The sequence below is a fragment of the Syngnathus typhle genome, linkage group LG5, assembly GCF_033458585.1.
Source record: "Syngnathus typhle isolate RoL2023-S1 ecotype Sweden linkage group LG5, RoL_Styp_1.0, whole genome shotgun sequence".
In the NCBI taxonomy this organism is placed as follows: Eukaryota; Metazoa; Chordata; class Actinopteri; order Syngnathiformes; family Syngnathidae; genus Syngnathus; species Syngnathus typhle.
The window spans coordinates 20,650,825-20,664,359 of NC_083742.1; the positions used below are offsets into that span (position 1 = coordinate 20,650,825).

The 13,535-nt window shown below is 51.8% G+C and overlaps 2 protein-coding genes across 3 annotated transcripts; one reads left to right on the forward strand and one right to left on the reverse strand.

Annotated features, from left to right (window-relative positions):
• Window positions 1-391: 391 nt before the first annotated feature.
• On the reverse strand, window positions 392-7,709 carry LOC133154586 (E3 ubiquitin-protein ligase KCMF1-like). Of its 2 annotated transcripts, XM_061279411.1 has the most exons (8): window positions 7,552-7,709; window positions 4,389-4,706; window positions 3,107-3,274; window positions 2,809-2,948; window positions 2,260-2,361; window positions 1,987-2,170; window positions 1,432-1,732; window positions 392-1,353 (listed from the first exon to the last, which is right to left on the reverse strand). In XM_061279411.1, the coding sequence occupies exons 2-8, from the start codon at window positions 4,402-4,404 to the stop codon at window positions 1,038-1,040; spliced, it is 1,227 nt and encodes a 408-aa protein (XP_061135395.1). In that variant the 5' UTR covers window positions 4,405-4,706; window positions 7,552-7,709; the 3' UTR covers window positions 392-1,037. The 2 variants fall into 2 exon arrangements, with proteins under 2 accessions (XP_061135395.1, XP_061135394.1); XM_061279410.1 differs by lacking the exon at window positions 7,552-7,709 and having other exon boundaries at window positions 4,389-5,047.
• Window positions 6,839-11,624, forward strand: lipg (lipase, endothelial). Its single transcript, XM_061279409.1, has 10 exons — window positions 6,839-7,309; window positions 8,074-8,240; window positions 8,326-8,505; window positions 8,816-8,927; window positions 9,005-9,223; window positions 9,333-9,575; window positions 10,200-10,320; window positions 10,403-10,630; window positions 10,705-10,809; window positions 10,978-11,624. The coding sequence occupies exons 1-10, from the start codon at window positions 7,240-7,242 to the stop codon at window positions 10,988-10,990; spliced, it is 1,458 nt and encodes a 485-aa protein (XP_061135393.1). The 5' UTR covers window positions 6,839-7,239; the 3' UTR covers window positions 10,991-11,624.
• Window positions 11,625-13,535: the final 1,911 nt, after the last annotated feature.

Here is a 13,535-nt window from a genome sequence, read left to right on the forward strand (position 1 = left end):
AAAAAAAAGATTCTGCCACTGATATATAATTTTACATCAATGCCTTCCTGGACTATTCATGAAACGAAGCTTGCAACGCGGTTGAATGCACGGGAAATTCAATATGATGTCTAACACGTTTACTTTGCATTTCTTTCTCTCTAAGGCATCTTCCTGGTTTTTAATGCACTCCCAACTTTGAGTTATTTTCTTAGTTATCCACCACTTTGCTTATATAAGATTCATTTGTGTCACAAAGGCTTCTGGGATATTGAGTCCTCACTTTAAGTTTCAGGACACTGCACTGGGACTTCTAAATGCAAATCTGTACTCACAACCTCTCATTTATACGCTTTATCTCACACTTGCATACTGAACTATACGCACACACACACAGGAGTCCAGTCCAGTATTTTGTTAGTTGATTTCCATCCAAAACAAGTTTATTGTGGTCCGCACTGAAAGGTCGACTGAGCCCGCAAGTTCATACATTGCACGTCTTCTTCATGAGGCCTGGCACACTTCCATTGGAGCGAGGAGAAAAGTGAGCTGGGGGGAAAAAAAAAAGAAAAGAGCATACAGGATTTTTTTTCCCCGCTTCACTTCCTTTGAGGTCCTCTTTGCATTTACGAGGCGTGCGGACCGCACACGCAAAGAAATGAATGGTTGGGTTTGATAAAAAGTCTTGTAGTGTGTCCAGTCATTGGAAAGCCACGTGATACAAGAAGATGGGACACGGGTGTGGCTGTCAATCAGTGTGTGTACATGAAGCTTGATCATGCGTATTAGCTTGTAACAGGAGTTTGTTTGTTTTTTGGGGGGGGGGGGGCACCTTTCATGGCCAGCGTGTGAGTTAAGTGATTATCAGTTTTCATGTAGATTTGTTTTGCTTTTTTTTTTAATAATAGATTTATATATTTCTTTGTCACATTCACTCGTCTAACTCGTATTTCACGTACGCACGCACGGACGTGGGGAGGGGGGGGGCTGAAATGACAAAATCAGAGAGGAGTACAAAACAAACAAAAAAAGGGGGGGTCGTCAGTCTTTTTGCTCCATCAAAGGGAGGGAGAGGGGGGCTCTTTCTTGGCAGGAGTGGCGGCGGGATTGCTCTCTTTGAGGTTGAGGTTCTCCAGCGCCACGTCCAGCGTCATCACCTCCACGCAGCCCACGGACTGGAAGTCGACCAAGTTTCGCAGCGACCCGGGACGGCAACGACGGCGGCGGTGGTCGGTGGCGGCGTCGTCGTCGTCCATTTGGTGGTGGTCTGCCAGAAGCGTGGACAGCAGCAGCTCCGTCACAAACAAGCTTCTGTCCGCCCATTGCGCCTCGCACGCTTGACGCTCCGCCTCGGACACGCGTGCTTCGCTCAGCCTGCCGAGAGCACGAGCGGGGGGGGGGGGGGGAAATTAGGGTTCTGCGCCAGCTCACAATTGCTTGAAAGAAACTCACCTGCTGAGTAGAAAGTGTGAGCTGTGCGCCGTGTGCTGGGCGGGGCTCTCCAAAAGCCCGCCGTTGCTGCTCAAGTTGGGGTTGTTGGCAGCGGCTGAGTTGGCATTGAGGATGGCGTTGGCGCGCCCGCCGCCGCCGCGCGTGGCGTTGCGCGCCGTCTCCAGTTGCTGGCGCGCCGCCTGCGCCTGCTGCCGCTCGAGCTGGAGCTGCATCTGGAGCTGCTGCAGCTGCGAGGCCGACGGGCCCGAGCTGAGCTGGCCGCCCGTCGAGCGCCGCACGCCCGACAGCTGCGATAATAGCTCTGCGGGGAAGCCCAAACATTTTCTTCAATTGTACTGAAATTCAGGGCAATCAACAAAAAATGCAGACTATCATATATATCTGTGCTGAGGTTTCTGACAAAAGCAGAGGAAGGAAGGCAGGCAGGCAGGCAGGCAGGCAGGCGACGAGTCCCATCCAGCCGGAACCTGGTTGCAGGCTCAATTGCGGCCTGGCGCCCTGGGCTAAAATTGGCTGGCTGGGGCGACAGACATGGTGCTTTGCTTTGCGACGCACCTGCGATGGGGTCCATGGCCTCCCGGCTGTAATTGGAGCTTTGAGAGGAAGAGTTCTGACTGGTGGAGAGCCCCCCGCCTGTGTTGCTGGTGAAGTGCATGTTGGACCTGCGGGCGCGGGGGCCGCCCAATCCGCGCCCGGGATGGAACATCCGCCTCACGTGCCGCACGCCGCTCGACTCGTCGTGAAGAGCGCAGTTGAGGAAGCAGGTAGACATACCGAAATGAAATCATTTCCCGTTCATTTATCTGCTAATACTTGGGGGAAGGATATCATATCTCTGGGTGCTCTGTGTTCAAGTGTAAGGTGGGCGGCAAAATCGTCCGTCACGTGATTGGGGTCTCCGCCGGGCAGCGCCGCGCATATGGGGCAGATCTGCAAGACATCAAAGCAGACCAAGTGAGCTGAGCCAGCCGGCCAGCCGGCCAGCCGGCCAGCCAGCCAGCCAGCCAGCCAGCATCCATCCCCAGGCTGCAAGTGTTAATAACGGCAAATGATTTAGTGACAGGCGGCCTGTGCAGTTCACGCAACTGATTTGAAGTGAATGGCAAAATAATGGATAAGGCCGTTTCCATGGGCACGTGGCGAGTTGAGCATATTGCGCATTTGCGTCAACAGAGTGCGAATATGAAAATGACTGACTCAAATGAATGTTGGTCTACTCATGTAAGTAGCCCGAAGGTCAGTCACAAGCACATGTCGCCAAAGAGCGCCTCAGTGAGACGCGCATTGAAGGCGAACGGGCGGGCGGACATGGCCTTCCAAATCTAATCCACGTTTCTCAGAGGACCGTCATCACTCTGCATCTCCAGAATGACGTACCACTTCTGTGGAAGTCTCCGTGTGCTCGGCGGCCACGTGCTCCTGCAGGGACATCTCCGTGTAGCCCATTCGGCCACAGTAGGGACACGTGAAGGCCTGGGGCTGCTCCACCGAGAAGGCCTCTCCGCCGTAATACAAGTCTGGAGGGAGGGAGGGAGGGAGGGTTAGGGTTAGGGCAGCATTTCAGCTCAAGCCAAGTATTGATTATCTAACAATCGCCAAGCCAGTGGAAGAGCTAGTCCACATTGATTGACTTAAGGTCTTCCACCCCCTAACCAGACTGGCGTGCGCTACTCACCAAAGTCGACCCGTGTCAATATACACTGCATGGGGTGCTCCGTGGTGTGTCTGGTGGTGGTGGCGCCGCTCTCGTAGCACGACGCGCACAGGTCGTAGTCGTAGCAGATTAAACATTTGTAACGGCGGCCCCGGAAGTTGCCCTTCAAACACGCATCGCAGCTCACGCCTGAACATGGAAGCAAAACAGGCCGAGGAGATTGCTTTTAGTGCTACACTCGGAGACAGAGTTTGGGATTTGGGTGTTAAATAAAAAGAACAATGCAGTTTTTGAACAATGTAGTTTTTGAACAAGGCTGCTCCCCCCCCCCCCGCTTTTCTTTGCAGGTGCATTGAGAAAATAACACCTGCTTCAAAAATGGACATGTTTGACAATATACAGTTGTCATGCTGCTCGTGACATTTGTTTCAAACAAAGGCAATGTTTGGGGCTATCATGCAACTACAGTTGACATGTGCCATGTGCTGCTGACACTTGTGGAGAGGAATTGGAAGAAGAGGGTTCATTTGGGGCCACCGGGCCGGGCCCCGATGAAGCAACCTGCAGCAATAAGGCAGCCAGGCAGCTTTTAGGCTTTGGATTCATCGAAAACCTAGTGGAAGGTGGCTGAGTCGACCGGCCGCCGCCGCCGCCGGGCAAGGTTGGCCGCAAGGACATGCTTGTGCTGACTATTTGTCTGTCTGTCTGTCTGTCTGTCTGTCACACATTGGCTCTGACGGACGGCGGTTTGAAGGGGCAGGATCGCCCCCGGTCTGCCGGTCTGCCGGTCGGCTCTCGGCAATCAATCGGCACTCCCCCGCTCGACTTGAGAGCAGTCTGGTAAGCCGGAGCCTGGCTTCTATTAGCCGCCGCCATGCTAATCACACGGCGCGTTAGCTCCCCATAGCAAGACGTTCCGTTGCGTTCCGCTCCGCTCTGTTCCGTTGCGTTGCTGTGGGCTTCTTCCGCCTATTTGACAGCGCCGTGTCGGGCTCCAATTGTCATTGAAACGCGGACGTCAGGCATCATATCGCCGCCACCGCCGTCCAACTTGACGTGTTGACTGCCTGCCTGCCCGACTGCCTGCCTGCCTGCCTGCTTGGACATGACACGTCGTGGCCGCCGCCGCCGCCACCGCTAACATCGCCCCAGCGACTACTAACGAGTACATTCTCGATTAGCTTCGCTTAGCCGCTCGGTAGTGCTTCAGCAGCCGTCAACGTTGTGACAAACGCCGGCCGAGAGAGCGAGCGAGCGAGCGAGCGAGCGACCTTGCCCGCTCCATCGCCGCCGTTTTTCTTACCTTCATGACGGGACATCCTCCGATGCCCAAAGCGGCCCCGAGCTCGGGCCGGCCTGGTTGGCAAAAGCGAAACGAGGAATATGTCAGAGATGAGGAGAAGGAGAAGCCGGGGCTGGCTAGCTGTCCCTGGCCTCTTCCCTCATGGAGGATCCGGTGCGCTGCCGCTGCTTGCCGACCGACCGACCGCCCGCCCGCCTGCCCGCCTCCTGCTGTGTCACCGCTCGCTCGGCGCATCGCTCATCCAGACACACGATGGCGGTGTTGTCCTTGCTATGGAAGGAACCACAGCCACGGACGGCTCTGACACAGGATCGTCGTCTAAAAGAAGGTCATGCAATATAAGATAGGATTGATTCTACGTCTTCTCCTGGAAGTGGAGACAAAGGTGCTAAACGATTGCTCGATTCAATTACGCATGGCCAATCCCAGCCAGCCCCTGCCTGCCTGCCTGCCTGCCTGCCTGCCACTCTGGCCCCCTTCACATCCAGAGGAAGATCTTGTTTAGAATTCTGAACAATGAGGTGTGCCTTTTTTAGATATCATTTGAATGGACGAGTGAGTGAGTGAGTGAGTGAGTGAGTGAGTGAGTGAGTGAGTGAGTGAGTGAGTGAGTGAGTGAGTGAGTGAGTGAGTGAGTGAGTGAGTGAGTGAGTGAGTGAGTGAGGGAGGGAGGGAGGCAGTGAGGCAGTGAGTGAGTGAGGCAGTGAGTGAGTGAGGCAGTGAGGCAGTGAGTGAGTGAGTGAGTGAGTGAGTGAGTGAGTGAGTGAGTGAGTGAGTGAGTGAGTGAGTGAGTGAGTGAGTGAGTGAGTGAGTGAGTGAGGCAGTGAGTGAGGCAGTGAGTGAGGCAGTGAGTGAGGGAGTGAGTGAGTGAGTGAGTGAGTGAGTGAGTGAGGGAGTGAGTGAGTGAGTGAGTGAGTGAGTGAGTGAGTGAGTGAGGGAGTGAGTGAGGGAGGGAGTGAGGGAGGGAGTGAGGGAGGGAGTGAGGGAGTGAGTGATCACAGTACGGTGTTGACAGATGATCTTCTGATTTACTCTTAGCTAGCACATCAGTGCACGAGGAAGAGCTAATGGCAAGAAAAATGCCTTCACCTCAGCCAAAGTGCTCTTTTCTCTTGGACTTGTTCCTGCTTGTGCATTGAACAAGATTCTGTTTATGCCTGTATTTTATTTCTCCAAAGCCTGTCTGTGAGCAAGGATTACTTGGCACTTACCAAGAGGCCAGTGAGATTTTGTGTCACCTTGGCCAAGCCACTGAAATATTTCTGGCTGGGCCCCTCATTTGGTGGGCAGAAGAAGAAAAAAAAAAAGAAAGAAAGAAATAAGAAAAGCATTTCAACTGAATGAAAATGTGGCATCACCAACCAGAGCCAAAAGGACTTTTCTTTTGAACATTGTGGGACGTTGTCAAATAACGTAGAACAGAAAGAGGATGTTTCCACAGACGCACGCCTGTGTCATCTGGAGAAAGCAAACATGTGCTTTTTCCATTTGTTGTAACTTGAAGAGTGAGGAGTGGCTTGAATGTCATGCTGTATTCAATAATACATCCCCACGTTCACTTTCTGAGGGAGGGCGATACAGTAGCGTGCGTGCTCATTCTGCTATCATTTCACCGGCTGTAAGTTCTATTAATACATCTGCGCTTGAGCTTTGCGTAGATAGGTCACGTGACTTTTGGAATCGTCTCTCGTGTGGGGAAAGAAAGAGAGAAAGAAAGAAAGAAAGAAAGAAAGAAAAAGTTTCATCTTGTTAGAAATTTGCAAAAGTTGATAACGGAATGATGCCAAGTGCCAAAATGATGGGCGAGGCTGCTCGCAGCTCTACTTTGTAATTCTTTTGCCAGCACAACTCCAGCTCCTTTGCCAGCATCCCTTCTTCACGTTTGTCTCTCCACCTATGTAACTGCACACACACACACACACGCACACACACACACACACACACACACACACACACTCAAAGACTACTATTGTTATTGTAGCGCCCATTCTGGGCTTCATCACTTGAAAGTGCACTAAGCTGATGGTTTGGCGGAGAGCCAAGCAAAGAAAGGAGCAAGATGGTGGTGGAGAAGGGAGGGGGCGCTTTCATGGGGGGTTGCTTGCCCCAGGATGCACACCCCATCCCATCCCATCCCAATCCCATCCACAAGCCCCGGCAACAGCAGCAGTCCCCCCCTTTGCTTCCACATGAGTCTTTGAAGACATTCCAGTGAAGGTGCACGCTCCTGTTGTAGGCATTTTGACGCAAGTCATTTGATCATCGTACACGTTGTGTGAATTTGACAATGACGAGACGAAGTTTGCCTCTAGTGCGTGGCGCTTTCCCCTCCCTTTCTCCCTCCGTGTTTGTGTGCGCGCGCGTCTTATGGTTGTACACACTTACTTGTGTGCGTGTGTGTGTGTGAGAAGCACGTCTTTTTCTTTTTCTTTTTCTTTTACTACGGCTTCATTGGATTTAGGCCACGCCCCCGACGTAAACAAACGGGGGCTTGACCAATCAGACGCGCGGCAGATCAGCCCATGATCAGCTGACTGAAGGACCGAAGGAAACCATTTAAAACTCTAATGAGCGAGCGAGTGAGTTCATACATTTTTGGGGCACCGGAGTGACTTAGGGAGGGAGGGAGTAAATAAGTAAGTGAGTGAGTGACTGACTGAGTGAGTTAGGGAGCACCGCGGCGACGTACCGAGCGAGCGAGCCAGCCAGCCACCAGCACCACCGACTGACTGAACGCGCAACCCGCACCACAGGCGGCCGGCTTTACGTGCTCTTTCGTCACTCCAGAACGCCGGACCGGAGCGACACACAAAAGGCACTTTTCAAACAACAATCCAGAATCCTCCTTCAGATGAATTCTAAAACACACTTGCTGTGGATTCTTCTGCTGTGCGCGGCTGCCTTTACGCACGGACAAAATGGTAAGAAATGTCCGCTTTCTTAGCGCAAAGCGCGCTTCCATTCATTGAATTGCGTCTAGTAAGCGTGCTGCGCGTCACACCAGCTCGCCTCCTTCCGCCTTTGTTAAGGTTGAATCATTGCTTCAAAGCGGAGCAAGTGCGCTGAGCAGAGTCAAATGGGAAGAGAGTCATTGACACGCAAAGAGCGATGTGTGCCACGTTTGATCCACCACAAGAGGAAATAAGACGAACTGACGTTTTACCTTGAGCTCGCTTTCTCTTTTTTTCTGGCCCATTTCCAGCAGCCGGGCAGTCGGGTTCATTCGTCCAATTGCAAGCACACAAATAGACAATAAGCTTCAAATGGCATCATCCAGCAGCCCGGCATACTTATTTGCACAACACTGATTGACTGCATTTGAATAGCGAGTCCCTCATTTCTTTGTTTTTCCATTGCTTCTATTTTGCCTTTGTCTATCATGCACACTCCCATTGGAGTTATGTTGCGCAGAGATGCGCATGTCATAATGATGTGTAATTATGGCAAAAATAGGGCTCCTGCAGCTGTGTGGAACTCTAAGAAATCGGCTTCGTTCCAAGTGGCTTTGGAGTCATGGGTGGGAAACCTAGACAGCCTAGCCTAGCCTAGCCTAGCCTGCTCACGGAGCACTTGATGGGCTAAAGCAGTGGGCCAATCCTTGAAATGGCCATCCAACTTCCCCACGTGATGCGCTGTATGAGAAAGCAAAAAGTTCCCGTCTTAACGTTGAGCTTCTTCCGCTCAGGCGGAGACGAGTTGTCGCCTGCCGACGTGGCCGTCAAGTACAACATGAGGAAGAGTTTGGATCTGGAGCAGAAGGGCTGCTATCTGAATGCTGGTAACAAGGAATGTCTCCAGCGGTGCGGCTTCAACGCCACGGCCAAGAGCATCTTCATCATCCACGGCTGGACGGTGCGTTGTTGCGCTTAACGTGTGTGAGACGGACGGACGGACGGACGGAGGGCAGTGGATGAAAGGCGGCTATTTGTTCATCTAGATGAGTGGCATGTTTGAAAGCTGGATGCAAAAGCTGGTGGCCGCCGTCATGAGGCGTGAGAGCGAGGCCAACGTGGTTGTGGTGGACTGGATCTCCATGGCCCAGCAGCTGTACCCAGACGCCGTCAACTACACGCACGCCGTCGGCCGGGACATCGCCGCCATGCTGGACTGGCTTCAGGTACTTGGAGAAGCTCTCCCAAATGCCCATCTGGCAAATACGGATGTGCTCGCCTGATGGACTGGAACCTTCCATCATATCAGTGGCCTGAAATGTCTGCTTTGTTGCCGTCCGTCATGGGACCGGCCGGACAAAGAGTCCTGGGCTTAGACAGACAGATGGCCCAGGCGAACGGACGGACGGACGGCGTAGCGTGGGAGGAAAGCCTTATCCCAGTCAACCGAGCGTGGCCAGCTCACAACGGCCATTTGTTCCTGTAGCAGCTGCCGATGTCGTCATTTTTTTTCCCTCTCTCTCTCGCTTGCAACAGGATGAGCTGAATTTGCCTCTGGAGAAGGTGCACCTGATCGGCTACAGCTTAGGGGCTCACGTCGCGGGCTACGCGGGGACGCACGTGCGCGGAACCGTCGGGAGAATCACCGGTACGTGGCTCCTCTCTTAAAGGCCACAATCACGCCATCGTAAATATTGAACGTCACGATGTGGTCACTCCCGCTAGGTTTGGACCCGGCGGGGCCCATGTTTGAGGGTGTGGAGGAGGAGCGGCGCCTTTCTCCTGACGACGCCGACTTTGTGGACGTCCTCCACACGTACACGCGGGAAGCCTTAGGAGTGAGCATCGGGATCCAACAGCCCATCGGCGACGTGGACATCTACCCCAACGGAGGCGAAATCCAACCCGGGTGCTCACTGGGCGACGTGCTGGCCGTGGCCGGAAGTAAGTCAAAGTCAAAGTCGCTTTGAATGACGTCGTCCGTCCGTCCGTCCGTCCTCCCTGGCGCAGCCGCTTCCAATGACCGTGTCCGTCCGTGCGCCTTTTGCTCCAGACTTCATGGAGGTGATGAAGTGCGAGCACGAGCGAGCCGTGCACTTGTTTGTGGACTCGCTGATGAACCGGGAGCACGTGAACTTCGCCTACCAGTGCAGCGACTCGGAGCGCTTCAAGAAAGGCATCTGTCTGAGCTGCCGCAAAAACCGCTGCAACAACGTCGGCTACGAGGCCCGCAAGATGCGCAAGAGACGCAACAGCAAAATGTACCTGAAGACGCGGGCCGACACTCCCTTTGGAGGTGAGGGGGGGAGGGAGGTGAGGGAGGGAGGGAGGGAGGGGAGGGAGGGAGGGAGTCACCGCCTGCTGAAGATACCGTGTTGGAACTCGACTGGCTCTCGCTCAAACAGACGGACCGGGGTTGCTTCCACTTCCTCCTCCTTTTTAAAAAGCATTCTATTCTTTTTGCAACTTAGCTTTGATGTCTTTTTTTCTAACCTAGACAACTTGTCTTTGAGACAGACGACTCAACTTTCCTCTCTTTTTTTTTTTTTTTTGTAACTTGGCTTTCAAGTGATTTGCTAGCAAAGCCTTGACTTTGACATTGCTTCAACTTGGCAAGGTAGCTTGGACTTGATTGGCCAGCATTGCTAATGCATTGCTAATGCATTGCTAACCTAATCCGGCGCGTCTCAGCATCTGCTTCTTTTGCCAACATTGCCTATTTCCGTATTAGCAGTATAGCCTCTATGTCCTGCTTTGGCTGCTTAAAAGGAGTGGAAGCTTTCTCCAAAATGTCCATCAACATCCTGAGACTTGGCGTGGGCCTCTGCTTTATTGCTTCTTCTGGTTGTTGTTAATTAACCTCAAGTCTCGTGATGACTCACAAATGAATCATTAAGCCAACGTTGTTGTTACGTTCAAGGTTACCACTACCAGATGAAGATGCACGTGTTCGACAGAAAGCAGGCGGACAACGCAGACCCGACCTTCCACGTCAAGTTGATCGGAGAGCATAACGACACAGAAGACATCTTCGTCGATGTGTGAGTACCACGTCGGGCGTGTTTGGAAAAGTTGCTCGCCAGCGGACCCGGTCCGATCTGCGCCTGTCTTTTCATGGGGTAGGCACGAAAACTCCATCGGCCTGAACCTGACCAACACCTTCTTGGTGTTCACCGAGGAAGACATCGGCGACCTGCTGAGGATCCAACTGAGTTGGGAAGGTGACGGCGAGTCGTTATATTCCGTGTGGAAGAACATCAAGAAGAGCTTCTGGGCCTGGAACGCCCAGCCTTCCGTACCTGTGCTGCAAATCCGCCGGATTCGCGTGAAAGCCGGAGAAACGCAGAAGAAGTGAGTGGTGACGGATGAAAAGACACCTGGCGGTAAACGTGTTTGCTAAATGCTAACGGAGTCGTGTTTGACAGGTTCACCTTCTGTGCCCAAGACCCGTCTAAAACGGAAATTTCTCCCGGCGAATCGCTAACGTTTGTCAAGTGTCGCGATGGCTGGGAAGTGAAAGCGAGAAAACGGTACGAAGCCGATGAGCACCATGAGCCTTTGCCAAAAGCAGCTTTTGAATGAAAGCTTAGCTTCTGCTTCTCTAGCTCGACTTGATTCTTGGTATTCTTTTGCGAACAGTACTTTCGAGCAAATATTGATTGTAAAAAGATGGGCCGACTCCACTCCTTCATCCGCAGGTTGCCCATGTAAAGCCCTGACCGCTTGATGCACCACCACCACCACCACGGGGACCCAACACGGCTAAAGCGAAGGAGCACTGCCTTCGCGTTAACTGAGCACTTTTTCGGATGGAAGGAAGGAAGGAAGGAAGGAAGGAAGGACGCACAGCGGGAGGAGTTTGAGGTGTCGGACATTTGGAAGCTCACCCCGATGGTTGGTTCCCGGAAACTCCGAGCGCTTGCTCGCCGGCCGGCCGAGCTGGGACTGAGGTCAAGGGCGATGACTGGAGAGCGTTACGGAGGAATGCCAGCTTGAATATCAGTGGGTGGAAATACACCAGCTATTGTAGTCTCTGTACTGTATATTTTAAACATTTTGTTTTTTAATTTATGGCGAACAAAATTGAAGCACTGCAAGACCAATGTTATTTATCATAGCACATCTCATAATAGTGTCTGTCGTAATTGTGTGATTGCGAGTGTGCCTTTCTGCTGCTGAGTGAGATGAGCCATACACTGTACATTTGGAAGAGATCCCCATCTCATTGCACACGGTGGCGACTTTGTGCAAAGCTTTGTCTTATCTGTGTACCTTCTGTGGATGGGGTGCCTTGATGTACATAATGTAAATAACCTTTTGAAAAATAAAACCAATTCACCCATTATTTCTATTAGTTTGCTTCCTCTCGAGATGGAGAGGTGAGGGTACATGTAGGAATGCGCCTGCCCCCCCCCCCGAGGACTGGACTTTGAGACCCCTGTTCTACGGGAATCGATGGAAATGATCCAGCAGCAATCGTTCGATTCGATGAACCCGACAATTGTGTTTTTGAACTAGGCTAGGAAGCCTGTGGGAAACCCAAATAAGCACTGCTGCCGATCATGTTTACACAGGAAGGCCAATGTCCACATTTGAGGAGCTCGCAGAAGTGGCAGGCCTCGCGAGACATTAACCACGGCACGCTCTTCCAAGCATATTTGGTGAATGCGCTCAGCTGACAGACAAAATGACAACACCATTTGCCAATAAAGCCAAGTCAAATCAAGTGAACGTGACGATGCACAGCCGCGCAATCCAAGTGACACACTATCATTGGTTCTGACCAAAATGTATTCAAAACGTATTCAATCTTGTATGGACAAAAAGAAATCAAGTAGCGTTGCGACACGTCCCGCCCGCCTCCTGAAAATCGGCCTTCTACCAAGCGGCAAGGCCATTCCCGTGCAGTAATTGGATGCCTTGCAAGTTGGCGCTTGTGTGGTGGCCGCCGCCGCCGCCGCCATTGTAATTCAACACACACGCACACGCATAAATATAAACAAAGCGCTGTGATGGACTTTGCGTGCTAATTAACAACATTCCTGCATGCTTGTAACTCATTTTTCATTTTTTTAATCCCCCCCGGACTTTTAACAACACTATCCTTTGACCTGTCAAGCAGTGCTAAAATAGTGAAAAGGACAGGATGCTTGACATTATGCAACACATACTATGTCAACATTCCTGCTTCTTGTGTACATACTGTTTGGATTGGCACAGCAAAATGATGGGTTTTTTTCCCCTGTGTGTTCTGATTTCTCTATTGGGGTCAGTTCAGTTTTGAACGTGCAAGGCCTTGAAATCAGCCATCCCTAAAAAGAAGGTCCATTGGACTCTTGAGTTTTGAATCAAGTAAGTGTGAAATGAAAGCAAAGCAATCGGATGACTTCTCGATCCTTTCCGATGCGCATTTCATTCTCCTTTGATTAAGTCCATCCCATTGACGGCGCAGCTAGGGCAGCAGAGTCGTCCATTTCTTCTTTTTTCCAAGACTGCTATGCATGCGTCTGTTAGCAGCGCAAGCACAAAACAAAAGGTGCCAATAAAACGAAGAAGAAACCTTTGAAAAGCTTCCAAAAACATTGGATTGGACTCATGCTCAATTATAAAGCGGGTTGTTGAGAAGAGAAATGTCATTGTCTTTAAGCCACAATATCAATTCCAAAGAAATGGCAACGTTTGCGCTGGTTGAGGCGCTTTGCGACAGTCAGTCAGTCAGTCAGTGGTCACATGAAGTCCAGCGCTAATTCCTCCTTGCTATTCTGGTGTCCAGACTACTTGAGGGACACGGGGCCTTTACACAAACGCTATTATTAAGGCTGTCTTTATCCCCTCACCACTCACGGCAGGCAGCATGTGACCCATTTTCACTAAGCTGGAGCCACCTCAAGTCGTGGAAGCGAGGACACAGACGTTTGATGTTGTGGCTCGTTGCGATGGTGATCTGCTCGGCCGTCTGCCTCTCGCACGCGCCGACTCAGCGACTGCATTGGAAATGGTCTTTCAAATGCGTCACGCTTTTTGTCAATAGACAAAGCGCTGCTTTGACCCACTTGGATAACAATGTGGCGTGCTTTGTTGTCATTTTCACTTTTGCGGCGGCGGCGTTTCCCATACACAATTTCTTGGATTTATTTTCCTTGGGAGGGAGGGAGGGAGGGAGGGAGGGAGGGAGGCTTAGGGTTAGGGTTAGCAGCAGATGTATCACCAATCTTGCACTTCATTTATTTGGGTACTCGAAATAAGATAACGTGTC